General features: G+C 41.9%; 1 protein-coding gene across 2 annotated transcripts in view; it reads left to right on the top strand.

Annotated features, from left to right (window-relative positions):
• The window catches only part of ENOX1 (ecto-NOX disulfide-thiol exchanger 1), a 564,686-nt gene that overhangs the window by 522,394 nt on the left and 16,730 nt on the right, over nt 1–25,562 (top strand). For both annotated transcript variants that reach the window (XM_058276646.2, XM_058276648.2), the window contains one exon: nt 22,787–22,889. In XM_058276646.2, the coding sequence (XP_058132629.2) occupies nt 22,787–22,889 (103 nt within the window). The remainder of the gene's footprint in view (nt 1–22,786; nt 22,890–25,562) is intronic.

Here is a 25,562-nt window from a genome sequence, read left to right as displayed (position 1 = left end):
TAAATGAGCAGAACAGAACTGAGACATGTTCTTTGGGCTCTTCCACTGTGAACTACAAGTCAGAGTCTTCTTTGTGGTCCAGAGATTACAGATCCTTCTGTCCCAGTGGATCCCACACCAAGGCTAACAGAACCAGGTAGCCACCATCCCAATGAGGCTTGTCCCTCCTCTGAGAGAATGCGTGAGATTGAGAAGAGTGAGGAAAATTAAAAGAACAAAATGAGTTCCAACCCAGAATAGTAAGTCATGCATTTATTTTTAATTATGGTCCAGAAGATACAACAGGCATCAAACCATCTTATGATTTAATCCACAAGAGATGCGTATACAAACATACACACACGAACCTAAGAGCATGCAGTATCGTCAAACTCTCATGAAGCCAGACTTAACCCCAGGACCCCTGCCTCGGGTGAGATACAGCTCCGCATTGCCTGACAGCCCCACCATGCGTGACCAGGAAGAAAAGTTCAGCAGCCTTTGTGGAAAGGACCAGCCACCCAAGATGTGGGCAGAAGCAGGAGTCTGCACTTGTGCCTCACAAAGACGGTACAGCAGAGTGGGGCAACCCCTTTCCCCTAGGAACAAGGAATCACCCGTAGGGGAACGTCCCCTCTTCATTCTGTGTGTCACACAGAAGCCGCTGGGTTTCCAGGACACTGGTCCCTTAGGAGTAAGGCTATGAAATGTCCGCGGTGATTTGCACACCCCTTAGTTCCGCTGACAGCGCCAGAGGCCAGCAAGGAAAGCGGTGGCCAGCCTTGGTCAGCCCAGGGGCCCGGACCAGGGCTTCCCCGATTCCCTGCGCAACGCTCCCCAGCCCTCCCTGGTCCTCGGGGCAGCAGAGGACAGCCATTCCCTCTGTCTCCGCACGCTGTTCGTTCGCTTCCAGCCCACAATCCTCTTAGGGCTCCATACCTCATCAAGCTGCAGCATTTCCTGGAGGAGGTATGGGGGAAAAGCACCAAGAAGAAGGGTAGATGGGAAGGTGGGAAGAAGAAGAAACAGGGAGAAGGGCGGGAATGGCGACGGCAGGATGAGGTTCCTTAAATTTCACCCCCTCTGCCGCCCGCCCGCCCAGGCTTCTGGGTCAGCCTGGCAGGCAGTGGAGCGGCAGGTCCACCACCCGCACCGCCCCCGCCCTCGACAGTAATGCCTCTGCATCCACCAGAGGCTGCTTGTGGTTAGCAGGAACTTACTTTACTCACTTAAGGAAACGTTGACCCAAAGAGAAGGCACTCGCCATCGAACCTGGAAGACGCAGGGGTCGATCAGCAAATAAAATATTGGTGGGTGTCCTGGGGGAAACATCAATGGCTGGACTCGGAAATAAATATATCAAAACCACCCACAACTAAACAAAGTGTGTCGTAATCCTGCCAGCCTAAGCTCTTGCCCACTCTGATGGAGGTGTCCGTCTCCCGGTGTCCTTCCCTCGCCGGGGCCTAACAGGTGGGAACCATCTCTGGCTGTGAGTTCACGGCCCACCCTCCTTCCTGAGCTGCCCCCGGTGCCCAGAGGGGCCCCCACGTGAGCTGCTTGCCCAGGGGGCCTGCATCCCTTTTGCAGCCTCGGTGACTAGGCCTGTCGCTCAGACCTCCAAGGGGGTTGCAAAAGCTAACTTGGAGCATTGCGAAAGCACAGAACCTTAGCAAATCGCACCTCAATTTGAATGCCCTCTGAGAGTTCCTAATTCAGGCAGGGCAAAAGCTGAACTTGAAATCGGTTGCTTAAAGGAGACATGTTCACATGTTTTGTTGTATTTTTTTAAAAATGGTTTTAATAGAAACACTTCCTGGGGGGCGGTGGGAAATGAGGCTGCGGATCTTAGCTGTGAAAAGGTCAGAGCCAGGGAGGTTTTTGCCTGGCCCCTCTCTCCACACAGCCGGCTTTAAACAAGGGAAGAGCCCAGGAGTTGACTTGCAAGGTCTATCGCAGTTTCCCTGGAAGAGACTCCAGCAGCCATGGAGCACTTAATCATTTTTTCCGATTTCTGTTCATTTCTTTTTTTTTTTTTTCAAAAAAAAAACAATTGCCCCTGCAGGGGAGATTTGTGGCTGTGACACGCTGTCTCACCGTCTTTTTTACAATGTCAGTTTCCCCATTAGATTCCAGAGTGACTTTCTTTGGACAATTTCCAGACCCTTCAGTGTATGCCGATGAGCTACTTGTGCTTATGAGACATTCAGAATCTAATTTGCACAGGCAATTTTTTCCATGCCAACTTTGAGAACGATGACTGGAAAGGGTGAGAAGGGGCTGTAAGTGCAAGCCATATAAAACCTCAATACGTGTACAGGTCTAATTCCCTGCCCCACTTATTACACATGCATATACACACCATGTATGTCTCACAATTTTACACTTTCATATCGCTTCTGGCCACTTAATATAAAAATATTCAAGTCAGTCCCCTTGGTTGGCCTGGAATCCTGTGCACATGGCTTTGGTCATCAGGTCTCATTCAGTGAATTGCACCATTCAAAAAAAATTCTAAATAATTAGATTGTTTTATTGATTCAGCTTTCCTCCCTCTATCACAGGGGTTCTTAACCTTTTTCATTCCATGGACCCCTTTGCCAGTCAGGTGAAAACCACAGACCCTCTACTAAGTCCACACTATGCTGTGTATTATTTAATTAATATATCACACCTGCACCAACATGTCCCCACAAGAATAATGATGTTTCGAATTTCAATTCAAACTCACAGGCCCCTTGTTAAGAACCCCTGCTCTATCACATCATCCTTGTTAGCTGCAATGCAAATCCCATCCCTGCATTCAAACCCAGCTGGATTCCCATTTCCTGGGGCCTTAACCTGGTCACCCAGCCCAAATCAATACCGTCTTCCCCTAGTTCCCATGGTTTTTATTGTCCTTCCAAACATTTTGAACTGATAGTGGTTTTTTTTTCTGTATTTCTCTGGGTTTTTTTTTGTCTTTATTATTTTAATATTACATTCAAAAAATATGAGGTCCCCATATACCCCCCACCCCTCTCACCCCCTTCCTCCCCCCGTAGCAACAATCTCCTCCATCATCATGAGACATTCATTGCATTTGGTGAATACATCTCTGAGCACCGCTGCACCTCATGGTCAACCCAATTTGATAGGCTTATCTCCCCAATTCAGGTGTAAGGTCCTTAGTGTCAAAGAATTTTTATGCATCCCCTGTACTAATAAGCCTATGTACATGAGGTATATTAGAAGTCCATTTCTCATATTCTTGACTGGTGCTGGATAGTGACATAAATTCCAACAGCCTCAAAGAGCTCTGGGAATCTATTTGGCCTGGTTAGGTCAAAGACGCAAACACTTCCTTCTGCAGATGATCTGTAGATGATCTTGAAGATAAACACACTGCATTCCAATTAACTTTACAGTGTGCACTGAAGTCTTGTAGACGGTTCAAGTAAGAATTGAGGTGTTGGGGATCCCTTTATCCCGCTTCCTTATTTTACAGCGCTGCAATTTAGTGTATGTTTCTTTGTCTGATGATTGTATGCCCATGAGTCTTAAACATTCTTAAAGGCGATACTGCTCAAACTTCAGTGAACAACAGAGTAACAAGAGAGCTCCTTAAAACACAGACCACAGGGCCCCACCCTAGCACTTCTGATTCAGCATAAATTCTATAAGGAATCTGCATGTCTAATAAGTTCCCCAGTGATGCTGATTCTGAGGATCTGTGGGCCCCACCTTGAGTAATGCAACCTACCCTCTACCCTATGCCAGGTCGGGTGCCACTCTCAGCTTCCATGGCATCCTAGCTTATATCACACTGGATTTTTTCTAGCTTATATCACACTGGATTTTAATACACTTTCCATGGATGTCCCTCCTCTAGACTCAAGTTCTTTGAGAACAGGAACCATTATTATTCATCTGTGAATCTCATTGTCTAGCACAAAGCCTGTCATATAGTAGATACTCAATAAATATTTGATGAGGGAGCACATGTGGCTCAATCAGTTGAGCACCCACCTCCCACATGGGAAGTCCCAGTTTCGGTTTCCAGTGTCTCCTAAAGAAAAAAAATAACCGCAAAACAAGCAGACAAAAAGCAAAGACAAAAAGCAGGCAGCAAGCAAATAAGCATTTGATGAGTTGAAAAGTATTGGAGGGTCAACTGAACTGAAGTGTTCAGATACTTCGATCCCAAGGTTGAACTTTGCTACTTTTCCATCTGAAGAAAAAAAAAAATACATATATATATATATCTCACATGAATTTGGAGACTACGCAAAGGATAAAATGGGCCCACAACTCACCTGTTCCCACCCATCTCCATCCAGCTCCAGTGTGGGGCCGTGCGGCATTGCGGGCGCTTTTGGCAATGGCTTACGTGGACGGCCGTGCAGCCACTGCCCTCGAGGCGGCCACGGCCTGTTGAGGAGACCTCATGTACCTGGAAAGATTGGCTGCAGGCTTCTCAGCCAGGGCGAGGACCTGGGATGGGATCGGGGGCTTGAAGAGAGTGGAAGAGTTGTGAGTCCCTGATGCACAACCCAGGCAGAAGGCAGTGGAGAACGATGGCGGGGCGCAGGGTCTGGGGTCCACCTGGGCGCCAGTCTTGGCTCCTCTCCTTTCCCTCCATGTGAATTTAAGGAAGCTACTTACCTTATTTGGACCTCAGTTTTTTAATCTGTAAAATGGGGATGGACAATAGCAGTCCCAGCATCTGACACCTAGTAAGTGCTCGGTAAGAACTATTAGTGTTATCACCGTCCCCTTCATCACCATCATTCATGTTATTTATTTTTATTCAGGACTTCAAACTGTCCAGCCACCGTGCACCATGCAGCAGCACTCCAGAGCCTTGACTTCTAGGAATGGTGCTCACGCGTAGCAACTGCCGGAAGGCACTGCAGAGCAAGAATTAGATTTTTGTGGGGGACTGGGGAGAGTCTAGTTAATGTTAATTAATTAAGCCAGGCAAATCTTGTAAAACTTGGTTTTACTTTAATAATAATCAAATGTCTCTCCTATTTATCAGTTTGTAGCCTATGCTTATAACCTAATTTACCACCGTAAAGGTCAAGGAAACTCCAATTTTTTGTATTATCGTTAGTAATGTAAACTCAGCAGGTAAAAATTATGATAGTTGAGTGCTGTGTGGCCAAGAGAAATAAGAAATGTCATACTGAGGAATGAACTAGGAAAATAACATGCCAAGAGCACCATAATACAATTAATCTTTACCAGCGATAAGTCAGTATCATACAAGATAAATCAAATAGACTAATTTTGGATGCACATATATACATTTTAAAGTATTTCGCTTCAGTTTCTTCTGTTTGCTGCTCCATTTTCACTGGTCGAGTTGATTTTTCATGTCAGTACTTTTTCAGGCTAGAAGGGGTATGGATCTGTGTAAATACAAGTTGCAATTTTTTTTACATATTGAAGAGAAAGCACAGCTATTTTTGAGATCACATGTATTTTTTCACTTGGTAAAGTGGCATGTGGTAAAACTGAAAATAAGACACTATAACCTAGAGTTCCAATCATGAATGGAGTTATTGGAATACAAAGAATTTTTTGGTAATATAAAGGCTATCACAGATACGTGGCAAAAGAAAGCCATTTAACTGACAGCTTGAGACCACTGCATAAGCTTAGTGTGAACAGTGATGGCCATAGTTAAACTGTGGAGCAGGCACCCGAGATGCTCTTAGTAGTTAATGGGGAACATTTAAGAAATTGGCATTACCATTTCCTACCAAAGCCTCTGCTCTTTTTATTGAAAGTGTCTATGGCATAATCCTATTGCTCAAAGAAGAACTAAAGAATAATCATATATATGTATTCATATATTCATACATATATATACAGCTATTATATATGCATTGGGTAGATAGATTTGGGAAGAAGGTTATATAAAATATGCAGAGTAAATGTATCAGTGTTAAGGAATTTTTATCTGGGTGATATAACCTCAGATATTTTATTTTCTTTTGCTTGTCTATACTGTAAATTTTCTACAATGAATATATATATATAGTTTTTAAATGAGAAAACCAATAAAGGTTATTATTAAGAATTAAAATGAAGTAGAGATATGTCCCTGCTCTGTAAAAGGGAAAGGCTTATGTTTTGGCCTCCAGAAAAAATAAGTTAATATTTAAATTATAAACATATTAAATATGAAATATTAATAAAGATACAAGCTATAAAATTAACTCTTTACTTTCTTCAGCCTAAGAGAGTAAAGAAATCAATTCGTTTTAAAAATGATGCTACAACAAATGCACTTAGGGACCAAAGTGTTGTAACATACCCAGAGCAACCAAATTGATGTTTCCTCTATATGCTCTATGTATTCCTCCTAGATGAATTGTAAAATCACTCCAGGCCAAATGTTACAGTTGCCAGTCAGTTTCACCCATGAAGTTTATCCCCCTGTATGTTGTAAGCGATCCATTCAGTTCAACTCAACAAATACTCCTGAGGACCTACTAGTCATTCTTTCAAAAGCTATCGGTTGCCATCTCCTGTGCGCAGGGTGCTGCGCTAGATACCAAGGTCCCTGTCGCTGGGTGGAGAGGAGATGATAGAGCAGACGCATAATTTAAGGTCCAGTTGGGGACACTTTGGAGAGTGAAAGGGAGTGCTGTTGATACTTCTGCTGGGACAACAGGTTTCACTGGGACCGAGCTGAGGGAGCGGGAGAGGTGGGAGATGGACTGGAAAGTGGGCCCTCCCCACCTGAGCCCTCTACTGAGCCTGCATCCCATATTTCCAGCTGCCTTTCCAAGACCTCACCTTGAGTCTTTTGAAAATACAAGTCTTCCTCCCAAGCCAGTACTTTTAATTCTCTTTGATTCTAGTATGGTCCAGAATTTACTGGTTAAAAAAATTTTTTTAACTCTCTTCTCTTTCTTCAGATTCACATGTTGTGTTAGTCAGCATTCTCTAGGGAAATGGAATCAACAGGAGATATCTGTCAATAGTAAGAGGTTTTATAAGAGTCTCTCATGTGACCGTGGGAATGCACAAGTCCAGGTTCTGTAGGCAGGCTGCAACCAGGGGCTCTGATGAAAGTCCAGTGAAGGTCCTTGACGAGTTTCTGGGAGATGTTTGGCTGTCCAAACATAAGCTGGGAATTTCTCCCTGAATGCTGGAATCACTTCCCCTTTTAAGGCATTCAACTGGTTGGATACAGCATCCCTTAATGCTGACAGCAATCTCCCTGGTTGATGTAAATGTAACCAGCCATCTATGCAGTAAACTCACTGGTGACTAAAGCCCATAAATGTCCTTGCATTACAATTACAATCAGCCCGGTGCTTGCTTGACCAAACAACTGAGTGGGATTACCTGGCAGAGTTGACATGTTAGCCTAACCATCTCACATGTGAAATCTGGCCATTCTTCCTTCAGAATGGCTCCCCCATTTTCCCCGTCTTTCCCCCATCATCACGGGAGTCCCTCTTTATTACCACGTACTTGGGGCACTGGAGCCTCCTCGGGGGTCACCGCACCTGAGCCTCTTCACCCAGCCCATCCTGCCCGTGACCCACACTTGGTCTTTTGGAACTCAGCTTCGACCTGGGCATTCCTCCATCCACACTGTGCCTTCCTCTTCCACACCAGGAGAATAGGTGTGCCGCAGCTCCTTCACCGGCCCTGCCCAGCACGCCACCTCTGCAACCCTTCCCTGTTACTCTGACCAGGGTTATGCATCACGCTTGTCCAAGGGAGAGCTGTCGGCACCTAGCCACAGCAGTCAGCCAGCCTGCCTTCCTGCTGCCCGGGCCCCGGGGCGGCCTCACTCCCCCTTGCTTTCACGACTGTGCAAGAGCCACCGTTCATGGGGTCTGCCTGGAGACCCTGCTGGCTCCTGACTGAGTGGGATCCACTCAGAGTGGGATTCGGTCCCAGTGTCCACAGTCTCCCCACATTCATTCCAAAGATAGCAATAGGGACTTCAAGAGAGAGAACCTTGCACGGTGGCTAAGACTCTGGCGTGAGACAGCATTGCTTCAAATCCCACATCTGCTTCTTCCTAGTTATATGACCTTAGGTAAGTCATTTGCTTCTCTCTGCCTCATTTCCTCATCTGTAAAATGGGAATGTCATACGGCTGACCTCCTAGGGCTGATATAAGGATTAAATGAGTTCATATTTGTAAAGTACTTATAACCTGGCCTCCGTAGAGCAAGCACTGTAGACGCGTTTGTTAAGTCTTTGTAACCAAAAATGGCCTAGGAGCAGTGCTCGTGCGATTGCTATTCTGGATATCTTAAGCACCTAAACCACACGGAGTCTTCACCTGTCTTTACACCGTCCTTTTGTGACTGATAACCAGTTCTCACCTGTTGAAATCTTTGAAATTTGAAATCTTCAAAAACTCAGTTCTTGAGAGTTATTGAAGGACATACTGCTCCGGGGCCAGCAACTGATCCCCAATGAGTGGGACATCTCAGCATGACAAATGGGGTCACATTGTGACGAATCGCTGCATCTTAGCTGAGGGCAGGACCCCGCATGTCTGCTTTCAAAGTGTTTCTCTGAGCTGGAGTCTCTTGGGCCTCTGAAGGCTTCTTTAGGCCAAACCTGAAGATCCAAGGCTGCCCGGGAAACGACACAGGAGGTGGGAGCCCTAGACCCTCAGCACCAGCAGTGCCAGACACCAGCGACTCAGTCGATTAGCAAGAGGTCCCGAGATCCCGCTGGCTCTTGGGGCTTGGAGGCTTGCTTACTTTCCCTCAAACCATTAGAAATTCCAAAGCTTGCGCAGTCCTTCATCCTCAGCAGTCCCTGCTTTAGTCTGCCTGGCTGCTGAAAGCAGATACCATAAAGCAGGTTGGCTTTTAACAGTGGGGATTTATTAGCTTACACGCTTACAATGTTGAGGCTGAGAACAATGTCCAAATCAAGGCACCGTCAAGGTGATGGTTTCCTCCCAAACACCGGCTGCCAGTGATCCTGGGCTCCTCTGTCACACGGCAAGGTGGCGTCTCCTGGGCGTTCCCTTCTCTTCTGGGTTTCCTTGCTTTCTAGCTTCTTGCTTCTGTGGCTTTTTCTCTCCTCTCTCTGGATTCATCACATTTATAAAGGACTTCAATAAAAGGATTAAGACTCACCCTGAATGTGGTGGGTCACCTTTTAAGATCCTACTCACCAAAAGATTCTATTTATGATGGATCCACACCCACAGGAATGGATTTACTTAACATCCTTTTCTGGAGTATATACAGCCTCAAACCATCATGGTCCCTCTCTCCTTATTTGCTTTTTTACTGTTTTTCTCCCTCTACCTCCCCTTTCCTCTCCAATTCTTATTGGCATCAGAAATCCAGGATAAGGGCATGTTGTCTGTACCAAGTCAATTGCCTTTATTTGAGGGCAAACTCAAGTCAGGGCAAAGGGCACAGAGAAGGCATAGAGTTTTGGACCACAAAGACACTGTCAAGATCATCTGCTTCAAACGCATCATTTTACAAATAGAAAACAATGAAACCAGGGCACGTAGGAGTCAGAAGTAAAGTCTCCTGTGTCCAAATAATTCCTTTTCTCACTACCCCAGCCACTGTGTGTGGGGTGTTCCTTGCTTTACCAGCCCATGGGCACCTGCTCTGTGCTAGCCACTGGTTCACAAAGCAAAGCTTGAGAAGTATTTGCAGTCTCCTTCTTCCCACAACCAAAGTTCCAATCTTATGAGGAATCCCTTAAGGTTACTGGGGACTGGAACGTGGATGAATTATTTTGGTACTTGGAAGGAAAACGAGTGCAGGTTAAGAAAGTGGCTGATGAGCAGCATAGCTGTGGGTCCGCAGCAACCCTGAATTCATGATGTGGGATGTTCAGGGGCTTAGGAGCAAACAGCAAAACAAGGCCATGGCACAAGGATGACAGAGAAGGATTAAGAGCCTTGCAATGTGGTGCTGTCAGACTGGGAGGTGACATGTGACTCTACAATTTAGATCTTATTGATTGTCTCACTCATTTTGTCCTAGTAGCTGTAGAGGTGCCAGCCCTTGGAGTGCCAAAGGGGAAGTCACATGATGGGGGTCCCCATTTAGGGTGTCTGGGGCAGGGTACTCAGTTTGTTAATTAATGAAGGATCCTGCTCCTGGCTGTATGTCTTTGGTTTATTTTTATTCCTTTATTTAATTATAAGGATAACAGTAGAGCAACATTGCCACAGCATATTTAAAAAATAGAAAAGACCCACTCTTCAAATACACGCACAGTTAACATTCTTGCATACGTATGTTTATATGATTGCAACCAAGGTCCTATACTAAATTCTTGCAAGGATTCAGTTCCCCAAGTATGTATGAAGCACCTGTTCTGTATCCAGTCAGTCCTGTGAATAATAAAAATAAATCCTGGTGATAATAATAATGCCACAGTATATTCCTAGAAGATAGTTTCCAAAATCACTTTCCGTTGGTCCTCACATCAGCCCTGGGAGATAGACAAAGAGTATGATCCATGGTTTACATAAAAGGAAGTTAAGGTTTAAAGAGATGCCGTGCCTGAAAGTCTTTAGTGTATACATAACGGTGACAGGTTTAGAGCCAGGTTCCATGCAGCCATGTACCTGTCTTACTTGGACACGGTGACTCCCTAAAGAAGTTGTCGGGGAAACAAACACAGGTGAAAGTTGATTTTACCCAAGTATATACTGACCAGCTGCCTAGAGGAAATATGTTCAGGTAAGGAAAACCTGCAAATGGCCTGGCATAAAGGCCCTCTGAGAAACATGGGACTTGTGCCAGGCATAAAAAGGTAAGTCAGATGCGGCAAGGAAAGGGAGGAAAGGGCTTTCTAAGGAAGCAGCTGAACCAGCATACAGAGGGGAGATGCTGTTTTGGTAGGATTGGACACGAAAGGCAAGTCAGTGATGTGACTTTTTCCTATCGGTTGTAAGAAAGCATCTGAAATTGTACATCACAGATTGACAAGATGAAGGTGGGATTTTAGGAAATTCATCTAGCGCTATCGCTGGAAGAGGCAGAGACCAAAAGGAGTTCCTCTCAGTGGTCTAAGTATGAAACTAGGAGAACCTGGCGATGGAAATGGACAGATAAGAAGGGGCATGGGCAACATTTCACAGAGACTTAATGAAATTCAGCTTTAGAGAGGTCTTAAAACACTTAGGGAATAGAACCAAAAGAAACTAGAGATAAAATGGAGGTTTCAGGCCCCTGCAAGGGGAAGAATGATGGTGTTATTAGTAAAAGAAGAGTTAGAAGAAGATATTGGTTTTTTTTAAAGATTTATTTTTATTTATTTCTCTCCCCTTCCCCCTCCTCAGTTGTCTGTTCTCTGTGTGCATTTGCTGCGTGTTCTTTTTTGTCTGCTTCTGTTGTTGTCAGTGGCACGGGAATCTATGTCTCTTTTTGTTGCGTCATCTTGCCGTGTCAGCTCTCCATGTGGGCGGCACCACTCCTGGGCAGGCTGCACTTTCTTTCGCGCTGGGCGGCTCTCCTTACAGGGCGCACTCCTTGCGCGTGGGGCTCCCCTACACGGGGAACTCCCTGCGTGGCAGGGCACTCCTTGCACGCATCAGCACTGTGCATGAGCCAGCTCCACATGGGTTATGGAGGCCCGGGGTTTGAACTGCAGACCTCCCATGTGGGGGACGGATGCCCTAACCACTGGGCCAGGTCCGCTTCCCAGAAGAGGATATTGTTTGACATGATATGAACTGAATAACAGACATAGAATTTTAGATGAACCATATCAGGAAGGACCTGGAGTCAGGCAGTTTTTTATATGAGTACTCTTAGTAGTACTGAATTTCCAGGTAATGAAAAAGCAGTATTTGTAATTTATTTATGTATATATACAGGGTACCATTCAAAATGACCTGAAAATATTTAGCATGTTATTTGCCATTATAGTTATTATATGCTCAGATTTCTGTATAGTAAAACAATGCATGCAAAAAAAAAACCCCACAATTTTTCATTAAACGAAGGTGGTAGCCCAGTATTATGAAACAGATAAAATCAGTGGACGAGGGGGACTTCCAGGGAACTGCCCCCTTGGAACTTCCTTGTCACTTCTGTAGGTTTGATGGGGCTCATGGAGCGTTATTCAGCAACATTTGACTCTAGCAGCACCCTCAACTTTAGGCAAGTGATCTGAGGCTTGAAAATGTTGACTAATTTGACTAGAGTCAACCAGTTGTTGGTAAAAGAGCCAAGGCTAAAACCCAAGTATGTAACGCGCCTCTTCCACCACCTCCTAGGCGTCTGGCATTTTTAATCAGAATTGGGCGGTGAAATTCCAGCAGACAAGCCAGGCGTCCGTTGATGGTAAGGAACAGAAGCTTGAAGAGTTTAGTTTGATGGTAGTTGAACCCACAAGACTTAAAGAACTCCAAAAAAGGGAACAAAAAAGAAAACATGGGGACTGAACTTCGGCAGGTTCCAAGCTAGCGTATAAGAAGAGAAAAGAGTAACCTTCTTCTCCATGTAGTCTGTGAGGGCAGAGGAAAAGAAAAAGCCAGTGAAATCAAAAAGTTAGGAGAGAAAAGACAAGGACCTCTTGTGTAACAGAAGTGAGTGAGGCAGATGGTTTCACAGGGACCAATCAAAGATGTCAAATATCACATGGTATAGAACTGAGAAAATACTGTTTGGCAAGAAGAAAACCTTCCAAAGGGCAGTTGATGACAAAGTCGAGTTTTCAGGTGTCTGTGTGTGCAAGAAACTGTAGCTAAAGGAAAACAAAATTGAAGATGAGGAGATCACAGCAGTAATGAAAATTAAAGGGATAATAAAAGGACTTTATAAACTTGGGAAGCCATGTTCTTCATCCTTGGGAGTTGGGGGAGAACAAAAAACAAAACACCAAAACGCAATTAGCCCAGTGAATTATTGAAAAGAGCTTTCTAAGTGGATGTAAGTTCCCATCATCTGTGAGCATTTCTCCGAGAAATTAATAAGGACTCTTAGAGAGGAAATTTCGGCCTTCAAGTAACTTATTCTTTAAGACATCTTTAACAAGTACATGGAATCTACTTTCCAGGCCCTCAGCGATTCTTTCTAAGTATCTCAGAAGGTGGAGTAGACTGAGAAAAGATTTATCGAATAGTCTTGTTCCTTCTCCTGCCAGTGCAGAATTATCTACTGTGAACTTTCTAGTCGGCTGTGCCTTTTACTCTCTCTAGTGAATGGTGTTCTCACCACTTGCCCTGGAAGACTCTTTCATAATCTACTCGGTCTCACTGTGAGGGAGCTCTTGATCCCCTACCTGATGTTTCCTTCCTGCTGCACGCTTTGTACACCACTAATGGTTTTCCCTCAGTTAACTTCAACTCCCACCCCTGCCCACACATGTGCTTCCAGCTCACAATCGCTAATCATCTGGAACATCTTTCCCAAAGCATCCAGTAAACACATCATTCTTCAGAGTGCATCACATCTATCAGGGTTAAGAATTTTAATGTGATCAAAGGATAATGGTTCCTAATCATTTTAGACCCTTCTGTCCTTTCTTTAAATCATACTTCCCATGGAAGCCTGTCAATTGTCCTGTTACCTTCTCGTCTCTAATGTATCTGTGCCCTGCTTCCGTCTCCAAATCCCATGGCTGCAGCGTGGATACTCTTATTCCACACGCTGTTTTGCTACAAAATTTCGAATTTAAACCTTCCTCCCACTTCCCCACTCTTGTTCCTACTAAGCTGTCGTGTTGTCTACTCTCGGCGGGGCTGAAGGGGCATGCTCTCTGGCAGTCTTCCTTGGTTTTTCGTCAGTTACGTACCACTTCTTTCTAAGCCTTCACTGTTTCTTCAAGCCTCTTTAGTCTCAGTAAATGACTTTGCATTCCACCTCCCAAAGTCAAGTTATCGAGCAGAAGCATTTTAAACCTCACGTCCCTTGCTCAGATGCATTTTATACTGATTCATCATTCATTTACCTCCTGCCCTCCTGACAAGAAATAGCATCCTTCCTACCCAAAGAGGCTTTTCCCAGGCCTGCTGCTCAGTCTGGCCCTTCTGAGAATATAGAACAGAAAACAAAGCTCAAGTGTCTCCCATCTCATGTCCTTCGTTCCGTCAGCTTGTGGTTGCTTCCACATCCTTACCCTCCACTGAGTCTCCATCCTAGACTGTCACCTTTTTGTACACATTTTTGATGACTACCTCTACTTGCCCTGTTCCTGTGGATGGGATTCCTATACTCAGGCCTTGGTTCTACCAGTTATTTTTTTCATTTTTTCAAGAAAATGTGTATCCCTTTGGATTCTTGGTAAGAAGTGGTAGTCCACTGAGCATATTTGGAATTCATTGCTTGAACTGATCTAATATATTTGATAATTCTGTAAATTAGTTATGCTAACACTAAACTGGGAGAGTGAACTAGAGAAATGGGTTAGGGATTGTCCTTAGTAAAGCATACACATTAAGCAGCTTATTGGTTTAGTAAAAGAAAATGTCAGAAGTGTACAGCCTTAAACTCTTCTTGGGAAAAATACAGCCAAAATATAAAAAGAAGAAAATAATCAGTAAATTAGGGATCTTCGGAGAACCTGTACTGGTGGTCTTAGGAGGGAACTGTCTACATGGTGCAATCATCAACTTGTCCTAAGAATTTGAGTCAGCAGACAATTTCATGGACAACCTACTTCTGGAGGTTCTCTGGAGAACCACATGATAGAACTTTCCCATTCTGATCAGATCCTGTCCATCTTACAGAGATTCAAGGGAAAGGGAGTAAAAAGGACAGCCAAGTTTTTAAGCAAGGGACAAAGTCTTACATGATTTATGATTCAATATCCCAGTAAAATATATTCCCTCCATTCTAAGCTGATAAGTTGAAACATCCTAGGACTAGAATATGAAATCTAATTGTTTTAAACCTCTGTGAGTGTTGAAGATTTTTAGCAAAGAAATTCCTTAGTCCATTCAGAAAATAAACCAAGATTCCTTTAGGGCATGGTTCCAGTCTATGTTCTACCCTACTAGTTTTTCCAGAGCTAAAGGTGAAACATAAATTGTCCTCTGATAGCTTTGAAAATGTTCTCCCTCAGTATTTAATATTTAATTTGTGCCTTCTGGGATGGGGTTTTCTCATGGAGGGTTTTAGAAAGTGTCTATTTGAGGTTTTATCATGTGCTACTAGACATCCATCCTGGCTTTACCAGACTTATCCTATGGATTTTCAACCTGATCTTCCCTTCCCCTCTTTTGGAGGAAATTAGGTCCAAATTTTGTGTTTCTGTAATGGAGTCCTTGAGCTTCTCTATGGACTTACCTATCTTCTATAAGCACTTCTTGCATAAGGACATTAGTCTGTGTAGACTTTTAAACATGATGATCTGCTGAAGTGTTTTGTCTCATTTCTCTAGTATCTTCCTGACTATGGGCATCTACCATTAAGACAGCAATTTATCTGGGCAGTAGGAGGAGAAACAGTTAGTTCAAAAGCATGTCAGCCACCACTGTATCTATTTATCCTTTCATTTTTAGCAACTTGACATGCCCTAGAGAGGTCCACAACTTTGGCCAGTTGAGTTAATTTGGCTTCTGGTAAAGGATGGGATTTTATAAGAAACTTTTGTATATCTAGTCTGGTATTATTGCCTTTTATCTTTTAAGAGAAAAATCACTAAGTAAAACAATTATATTGACTCAAAATTTGGTGCTGGAATAGCCAGAGGATAACTTCTGGGCATCAGTGTGTTCTGAACTACAGAAACACAATTATGAGGTTCTCTTTCATTGGGAAAGGATACCAGAGTTGCTGGATTGAGGGTGTTTCACCAATGACTGGGTCTATAAAGAGAAAGTAACCATATTTCTAATTAATAATAGCATGAATAATAGCATGGATTTTTTTTAGCAATGCAAATTATACTGCATGTGGTAACATAAAATTTAAAGGTAATTCTACTAAGAGATCATAAGTTCTTAATTTACTTGAGGGTGCAGTTGCTGTGAAGCAAGAAGGCGCTCTCTGCCTGGAGGAGCCCATACCAGATCTCAGTGTGTATTTCCATCTTTCTCTCCCATTTCTCAGCAAGTTCCATTCTTTCCCCCATTTCCCAATAAATTCTTTTTACTGGGCTGACTAAAAAAACATTAAATTAAAATAAGCCTTGGCTCTTGGATCCAGGAATAGGCTATCATAGGCAGTGAGTCTTTGAGGAATGCCTTGTTTTTGAGTAGGCTTATGATAATTTGGAAAGACTTAATCTAGACTTGTATGGGTTCTGCTCCAATAATTTTACCGAAACGTATGGGGTGTTTTGCCCTTAGGGATTCCACAGCAATAGCTAGTTTCTTGGTTATTTCATTATCATACATAGTGTAGGACCACATCAGCTATAGATAATATCCAGATCAGCTATAATTTAACCATATGCCAGAGAATTTTAAAGGACTTCTAAAAATAATCCTTTCATAGTACATTTTATACGGAAGTTTTATTTGTGAAGTAGATCTGACCTGCCCAATTGTAGATGTATCACTGAGAAGAAAGCAGAACTCCTCTGATAATAGTCCTAAAATAAGTCACATGTTGGAAGTGGAAAAGGGACTTAAATTGTTAAAATCTACCTTCCTCAACACTATTGGAATGATTCTTGTAAACCAAGACAAATTAAGTTCTTTTCTCCTTAAACTTTCTACAGTGTACTGAATATTCTCAAGTCTGTCTTTTTTTATTCATTTTTATTTATTTCTCTTCTTAAAGACGTTTTAGATTACACAAATGTTACATCAAAAATAGAGGGGATTCCCATATATCCCAACCGTCCCTCACACTTTTCCCATTAACAATATCTTTCATTAGTGTGGTATATTTGTTATAATTGATAAACAAATATTGAAGCTTTGTACTAATCATGTTCTATAGTTTACATTAGGGTTTACACTTTATACCACACAATTTTATAGGTTTTGACAAAATGTGTTATGGCCGGTGTCCATCATTTCAATGTCATGCAGAACAATTCCAATGTCCACAAAATGCCCATGTTACATTTATTCTTCCCTTTCCCTCCCTTCAGAACCTCTAATTACCACTGTCCTTACGCCAATGTTATAAGTTTTTTCCATTACTAGAGTAATAATAAGTCTACTTTGGTCCATAATTGCATTCCTCCCTATGTTTGTTGATTCTTCAATCTTGATGAAGATGGTGATACCATCCCAAAATCCTCAAGCTTGTCTTTTTCTATTTTTTTTTTTCATATTTTGGCAAACAGCATTTTTTAAAAATTTTAAGACAATTTCCCTTTCCTTCATCTCTTTTGTATTTAAAACAAGTCCAGTTACCTCCCTCTTTATTTTTCAAATTTTGGAGGAACCTGATATTCATTATCAGTGGTACTAATGGTAGATATAATAATACCCATTTCAACAAGAGAGGTGTTTGTTTTCTCTAATTCTCCTTGGAACTAGAGGGGAAGGGAATTGTGGGAGTCTCGTGTATCTTTCTCTCAGAGCCGCATCATCAGATTGCTTTGGAGTTGTAGTCCTTCTGTTTTTTGGCCATTTGGGGCACTGATTCTCCCATGCCCTCTGCTCACAGCATCTATAGGTGTTCTTGCACACAGGCTCTCAGTTAAAGAGAGCAGAAGGCATTTGGCCTTACTTTTATCTCGGGGACCTGTATGTTTTATCTAAAGAGCCACAAGTTTGCTTTGATTTCTGGTTTGTTTACTTGTTAAGGTTTTCTGAAAATGACTAGCCACTTATTGGCTATTTTCTAAAATGACAATTTCTGATGTCTATGTTTTTTCTTACTACATCTCTTAATTCAGGTCTAAGCCCATTTCTGAAAAGAAGAGACAGACATCCTGTATGTTAACTGTTGGATTTATCCAAGAATACTGTTGGAAAATAGTCCTAAAATCTATTTTTTACCTTTACTTTGATTTCAATCTTGAATCTTTGTCTAGTGTGCCTTTAAGAGAAGGTTTTCCAAAGTAAATTATGGACTGCATTTCCTCTCAAGGCAATTTTTAAAACTTTTACACAGCTGGGTTACTTAAATCTCCTCTTTGCTACCTTGATGCTTTTAAACACAGTTTTAATTGAGGGGAAGAGCAGTGCTAACTATTAAGTGAATTAGTGTATATCTGGTAGTCGAGGATATACACGTGTAAGAAAATAAGTCAATCTACAGAAATTTTCTGCCTCTTTTTTAGGGAAATCCTTAATGATAGGTCTTAACTCACCTTTGGATCAGGGTTTAAATGCCTTCTGGTCTAGCTGTTTTAAATGCAATTGCACTTTTCCTGAAAAAGGAAAAACCTCAAAGAAAGTTTAACTCAGGAGGTTAGGAGAGGACTAGAAGGAGTGTAAAGTAGATTATACAGAAAAAGCTGAATAGAGAGAGAACTACAAGAGGGAGCTTTCCGAAGATTATAGGGTCTTTAAGAGGGACTGATTTTTGTTTAGAATTTGGTTCAGAGGCCTTGACATATCAATTAGAACAGCGGATTCTTTTTATATTTTCCTCCTATTTTTCTAGAGCTCCTCTTAAGTGTGTTAATCTATTCATTTTTATATTCCAAAACTTCTCCCCAAGTGGCCAATGTTGTTTCTAGGTTAATCTTTTTTTTTTTTTCATTTACTAAATTAAGTGCAAGAATTAGGATTATAGGGCAACACTGTATAAGAATCAGGTTTTTTTTTTCAGGAGGAATTTTCAACTTCGACATAAACAAACCCGTAACCATAAAGTCATGACTGGTAAAAATGGTGTGCTCATTCATAGTCTCTTGAGTTCCCCAGGAAGACAGAGGCTAATAAGAGGCCATGTGTGATCAATGAGTCAGTAATAAGTGACCCTGAAATTCTGGCCAAACCAACTGACCTCTTTCACAAATTGGCAAGACAGGGATTCCTCATGGAGACTTCATGGGGAACCCAAGGCAAAGTTTAACCATTTTACCTTTGTGTGGACTGGCCCCCAGTCTATCAAACGTCCCCCTGTTGGTCCTCAGCGCCAGCTTGAATGGATCAGAGCCTTGCCAGGCCTCCACCTCCCTTTACTCTGCGTGGAGCACACTCGCATATACTCATGAGGAACCAGTACAATCCAGAAGAAAGCCAAAACACGCGAGATAAGAATTTTTTTATAAATTGTAAGAGCAAAAACAAAGCAACAAGGGATAAGCTTATTAATAGCAAAAAATATTTACCAGTGTATGTAAAAGCCTAAAGGTCTAATTACCTTTTAAAAGCATGTATTTGGTTACAGATTCTAAGATAAAGTAAATTCAGCAGCAAGAGTTTAATAAAAGCAGCCAGAGATCAAATTATTTTTGAGACTGACATAAATGGCAGCAAATCAGGACAAACTGAATGTAGGTCAAAGGGGCCCAATAAATGTACCTGTTTCTCTGAGAGGTCCCTGAAATGCTGCCAAAGGAGCCTCAAAACATTAGTGGAACCCCGTAATTGCCAAAGGACAGTCACTCCATACCTGAAATGAAGGGCACAGAGATGAGATTCGTTGCTTTACTTCCTATGGTGAGGACCATGGTAGGCCAGGGATGGCATCTCTGAGTGCAGGAGAGGACACGCTGATACTCTTTCAGGTTTGGGGGTCCTTGGAATTGGTGGATTTCCATAAGAATCTGGACCATGAGCTTACTTACAGGTTGGTCATTAGCCTGTTACTGTTCAAAGACAAAAGACCCCAGGAAAGAGCAGGAGCACAGTTTCTGTGTTTGTTCTCACAGGGACAACAGAGAGGGGTCCAGACAGAAGCCTGCAAATGCAGGGGGTTGCATTGGTGGGGGGAATCCACCTCTTATACAGCCAGCAGTAAGCAAACCCTCTCTTTGTCCCTTGCTGCAAACAAACCTGTGAAAGGGCCCATACAAAGAGCCCAAAGGGCCTTGCTTTTAAGTTCGAACCCTGTGCATCCAACTTCCTCTCCTACATATTGTTACAAAAGTATGTCGTGGAAACTTTTAAGTCCAACATTTCCAAAGCTGAAGGCCTCATCTTCTTCCATACTTGCTTCTTTCCCTTTTTCCATATTCACAAAAGCACCTATTCATCCTCAACATTTTCTTCATATACCAGGTCACCAGGTTTTTTTCAGTTCTACCTCTTAAATATCTCTTAAGTTTGCACTCTATAAGCCATTGCCTTGGTTTTGACCTTCATCATCAAAAGATAAAAAGCCAAGACTGTTGCAGTAGGCTCTTACCTGTTATACCTGCTTCCTGTTTGACTCGCAGATCAATGTCCTACAGTGCACATTTGTTTGTGTAATTCGTCTGCTGGATGCTTTTCACTAGCTGAGCTTTCCAGATAAAATCTGTACTCTTTATCATGGTCTACTTGCTTTTCCTCCTTCTTCATCTGACATTTCCTTTAAACTTTCTTGCAGACCTTTTATACAGATTGCTTGCTGCCTTCTGGATAAACACACACTTCTTGCCACTCTGAACTCTGCATCCCTAAAAGTTCATAATCCCTCAGCATATAGTAGCCATGTAATATATGAAGGTGGCATAAATCTTTATTAGGTGGATGAAAATTACACGAATTTAGCTTAAATGCAACAAGGATTTGGTTGGGAGAATTATTTAGTGCCATATGTATATTCCTTTCACCCTAACCAGTCATGATGATGGCACTCTTTTGACAAACATTGGACGATAATTTCGATTTTTAGGCACTACATAAAAACATGGGAGAGGGGACGGATGTTGCCTATATTTATTTTGTCCTTTTTAGACTGTCCCAAACTTGCAGACTCACAACAATTATAGTTCTCTTGTTAAATTACTTTTAAGGTTTTCTAAGGAACTCTAAGGTTCATGAGTCATTAAAAGATTCCACGCCTTTTTTAAAGAGGGAAAAGACAGAAGCACAGCACATAAGTAGCCATCTAAAATCACTATCCTGTCCTCTAGCCCTTAAAACACATCCGTATTAACTTTAAATTTTGTCTTTGGCAACAACTGTATTATATGAGAGTTTGCCTATCTCATAAGCTCTCTGACATGGTTAGCAAGAGACTGATCTTGTATCATGCCCAAGGCAGGTAGGTTTAGGCTCCAGGGATTTTAGTCAGTAGTAACTATTTAGAATGGTCACAAGTTGGTCCACTTCACTTGATGCTATAGCCCCCAGTCTCTATGTGGCATGCTTGAACACTCCTTTGACCATAATATTTCCCTTCTCATTCATAAAAAAGATTCTTCTTTCTGACAATATGCAAGCACTCCCGAGAGCTTGCCAGATCACCTAGCTAGCTTTGGTTCTATAACATTTCCCAACATACTTCTCTTTTTTCTCCTGGAAATTAGAAAATCAGGTCTATCTCCACCCTGGACAAAACTCAGAGAAATACCCAGAGGTTAAAGTTTCTCCAAGCCCTGGGTATCTGTAGGTCCATGACCGCTGGATTGTTGAGGGAGTCTTGCAGAGAGGTATGTACCAACTGAGAGTCACTGTGACAACTGTGTAGGTACACACCATTTGTGGTTAGTAGGGCACAGGCTACAATATTCAACCCCAGGAAACATTTCCATGAAATGGTGGTCATTGGACTCTTTCTTATCTTTCTGTCCTTGTTTGCGTGACCCTAAAACATCATCAGAGGAACAGGTACTGGCTGACCAGATCTGGTTCTCATAGACATTGTTGATTCGGTAGTGTTTATTGGGGCTCTGCTCCAAGTCCCCCTTTCTTTAGGATTCCAGCTATGGGCAGAGGGACAGATGGCTGACAGCATTCCTGGTGGTCTTGGTATAATTTTGCCATTGCTATTCCCTCCATAAGCACTACCTGCACTCAACATGGTCTCAACAATTTCATATGTTCTCATATCTGGTCAGTTTTGTTAATTTGCATGAACTAGCCAAGTTCTGTCCTATAACCAGATTTAGTCTTGGTAACACCTGCCAAGCCATTTGCCCAGGCCTTCTAAATCTCCTTTGTATTAGACCTTCTTTCTTTATCCTCTGTCCTTGCAACAGGTCATCCTCCTCACCCCATGTAAAGGACACAGTATCCTTAACTCTTTGCTTCCTGTATTAGTTCTTCTTTCTAACCCATCTTTCAGTGAACAACTTCCTTCCAACAAGACCTAACTACCCAAATGATTCTGCTATCTACTATATACAGTTCTCTGATCATTAAATTTGATTTTCTACTAAAATCACTTTCTAATTTTAGTCCCAATATCAAGTCTGTGAGCTTTTGAGTTAAGTCTTTGTCTCTGTTTTTAAATTTACAAGGCTATAGAAAGAACTGAAAATAGTCTAGCTCCAATATTCTGTAGGTTATTGGTTTGTTGAATACTTTTTCATTTTTTAGTTTCTGAAGAAAAGAATTTCCAACCTTTGCTTTATCTACCTTTAGCAGTTGTGTTTGAGAATCCATGCCCACTCAACTTAAACATTCTTAACAACAATTCTATCTCACCTGCCCAATAGGCCTGTTTCCTACACACTCACACAAATAACTAGCATAGTACTATAAATCAGTCTGTTGTGTGCTTTTCTAGAAAAATCTCCATGTATATTTGAAATAAAACATGTTAAAGTAGCATCAGCTATAGTTAAATATAGTTTTGCTAACAGAGTTTAATCAAAACATGGGCAAAAATATAAGATAATTTTTGCCAAATATGCCACTCATTCAGAGTTACTAGGTTTGCTGGTAAGAGTAGCTAGGAATCAAGTTTTAGAATTACTTTTCTACTGTTGGGCAAATACATCAATTATTTAAAAGAGTTGGTCCTCAGTTATAAATGGAACTGATGCCTTTTTATAGAGTGTAAGAGACATGGTTGGTTTTATTGAAATGCACATATGTGGTTTTTGTTTTTTAACCTTGTAGGAAATCAATGTGTTGACAGTTGCATTGGTCAACCAAGACCGAGAGAACAATATAGAGAAAAGAAGCCAAGGTTTAAAATCAGAGAAAGAAGCTCTGCTAATAGGTAAGGAAATTCTGTTTTCCTCATCTGTTCTCTTAAATAATTCTCAGGAAATTCACTTTTAAAATATTTAAGTGATTCACCTACAGGGGTTTTGTTAAGATTATATTATGTACATTTCAAATCAGTGGAGCGCAAACTACTGGGAATTTTGTTGTTCTTTAACCATGTACTAGTTGGTTGTCTGACATTAAACTAAGTTCAAACAGACAGATGAATTTTTAGCTCATATATTACAAATCTGAATTTTAAAACCTGGACACACACTTGCCAGGTTGGGTGCAGTCCAGTAGTCTCAAACCAAGCCAGAGCCCCATGTCCAAGAGGAGTCTTGAACCCTGAGACTAACTTCTAAGCCTGTTACCTGAGGCTAAGCACTGAGGTGAGTCCCAAGACCAGACCTGCGTGGCTGATTGTGAAGGGCGTCCATGCTCCTGGAACTACTCTAATCCAAGCCACCCCACCCACGTTTGGACCCATTTATCCAAGATAAATAAAACAAGCTGGTCACTAAGGATGGGGAGAGTAGAAGGGAGCAATTTGCTCTTCCCCTGAAAATATGCATCTCCCTCTCGAAATACATTAAGATTGGCCTTTCCTTGGTCTGGCTGGATCAAAGACAGAGCTCTAAATATTCTCTTTCTATAGTTATTAGCAGCAGATCCAGAAGTCAGACTTATTCTCATAAGGAAGAGTTCTTGATGAGGTTGCGCTGGGACCCCACCTTAGAAGCCTGTGTATTGAAGGCTTTCCAGCCCTCAAATCCAGAGAAAAGGATGCTCCTCTCCTCGCTCTGTGATCACGGCATTGATTCTAGCCATGCCTTGGCACTGACCCCAGAGTTGGGCTCCAAGGTGACACTGGCTCCTGCATGGCATGGTGAAGAGGGAAGAATGAGGCCATTGGGTCTGTTTTTCCATGGTTAGTTATCGGGCAGGAGTAGTACCTGGTTGCACTTTCTAAATACTGCCTGTGCTCACCTCAAAATGATAGGTACACCAGGGCCTCTTGAAGCTGGCACAGAAAGAATTAAATTCAAAAGATAGTCCAAACTTCATCCATCATATATAGATTTTTCAACAACACGGTTATTGAATATGACATCAACTTAGAGATACTCCAAGGAAAACCAATTATTTTTTCTCTCTCTGATGATATACAGCTGTAATAACATGCCATGCACAAGTCTCATAAGACATGCTGATCTGCTATCAGTTCCAGGAACCCAAAATGAACCCATGTGTAGTTGGTAACTGGATTTTTCTTCTACTGGAAAATGTGTCAAACACTGACAACTGTTTCTCTTCCACTCAGCATGACAAATGTGTGCTCTCAACCAATATACTTTCAGGGTATAAACAAAGCACATAACCATCTGCAATAAACTTGCCCTCTTTATTTAAGTCTAAATAATACAGACCACTTGAAGGTTAAAAAGAGCAGGAAAGGGTCTCTTCTTTCTGTATGGTACTTTCTGTCCTCTCAATACTGATTGCTTCCCTTTCTATGCTCTATTTGGAGAACATAGTTCATCTACACATCTTCTTAATAGTTATTAAATCATATACATTTTTATGTATATGTATTTACATGGTTTTCCAATCAGCTACCTCACAATTTTAAAAATGACATGCTTTACACACTGCAGGTTAATGAGAGTAGATGGGAAAGTTACATTTAAAACATGCCACCTCTGCTGAGGTCTTTAGTACTAGAAAAAAATGGGCTAATTCAAGTGTATTAGAAACAAAAAAATATTTGTAAGTGAAGGATCTTCAATTAAAGAAAAAAAAAAGGCATAGCCAACTCTGAATCTTACAGGACTTTCATCCTCACTGTTGGTCTTTTGAACTATTCTACCAGTGGTAGCATTTAAAGTTCAGCGTTGTGCAAATTGTGCAAATGGAAATATGGGTAATACTCATTTTGAATCAATATATGAAAATGTTTAGGTAGAAGGAAGGCTGGAGATTTATGATTTTGATTACTATAACCTAGGAATTTAACTTTTCCCTTCAGTTCTTCATTTTTTCTCCATTTTTTATCTTACTCCACCTTCTGAAAGTTGGACTACCAATATAACTTTCTGCTCAAACCCACCCCCAGAATACTCATGCACTTACACTCTTTTTGTAGTCAGAGAGAGATCTTCCAACAGAACGCCATGGTGGAGAACGGTTACCCAAATTGGTGACATGGACCCTGCCAAAGGCTGTGGTTAATCCCTGCCTTTACATGTGTCTCTCTGCTAATTGAATTTGGGCCAAATTCAGTTTATACTTAGTCAGTACCTGAATTGAGGGGCCATAAAGACCTCTTCAGAAGTTTCTGGAATCCAGATAAGGACTATGACAGGGGCAGCTTATGGGTCCAAAACTGCCCTGGGCCAGACTAGAAAGAGAAAGGAGTTTGTGGGGGCAGGACAATGACTGTTCTGAAGAGTTGCTGCTGGTTGAATGATGTGGAGAGTCCCCTGATACATTTGAAAGGGTCAGAAATACACTTGACAGTCTCTCTGCAATATTCCCTTGGAAAAATTAAATCTCTGCAGAGGACAAAATGGGATCAAACCCAGCCTAGCAGGCCAGGAACACAGCAACACATCTGTCTCCACGTAAAAATACTCATTAGCAAAATCTTCATCACGTCTGGCGTCCATGGTGTATGCTACATGCC

The sequence above is a fragment of the Dasypus novemcinctus genome, chromosome 15, assembly GCF_030445035.2.
Source record: "Dasypus novemcinctus isolate mDasNov1 chromosome 15, mDasNov1.1.hap2, whole genome shotgun sequence".
Lineage (NCBI taxonomy): Eukaryota > Metazoa > Chordata > Mammalia > Cingulata > Dasypodidae > Dasypus > Dasypus novemcinctus.
This window is presented reverse-complemented; position numbering and strand designations above follow the sequence as displayed.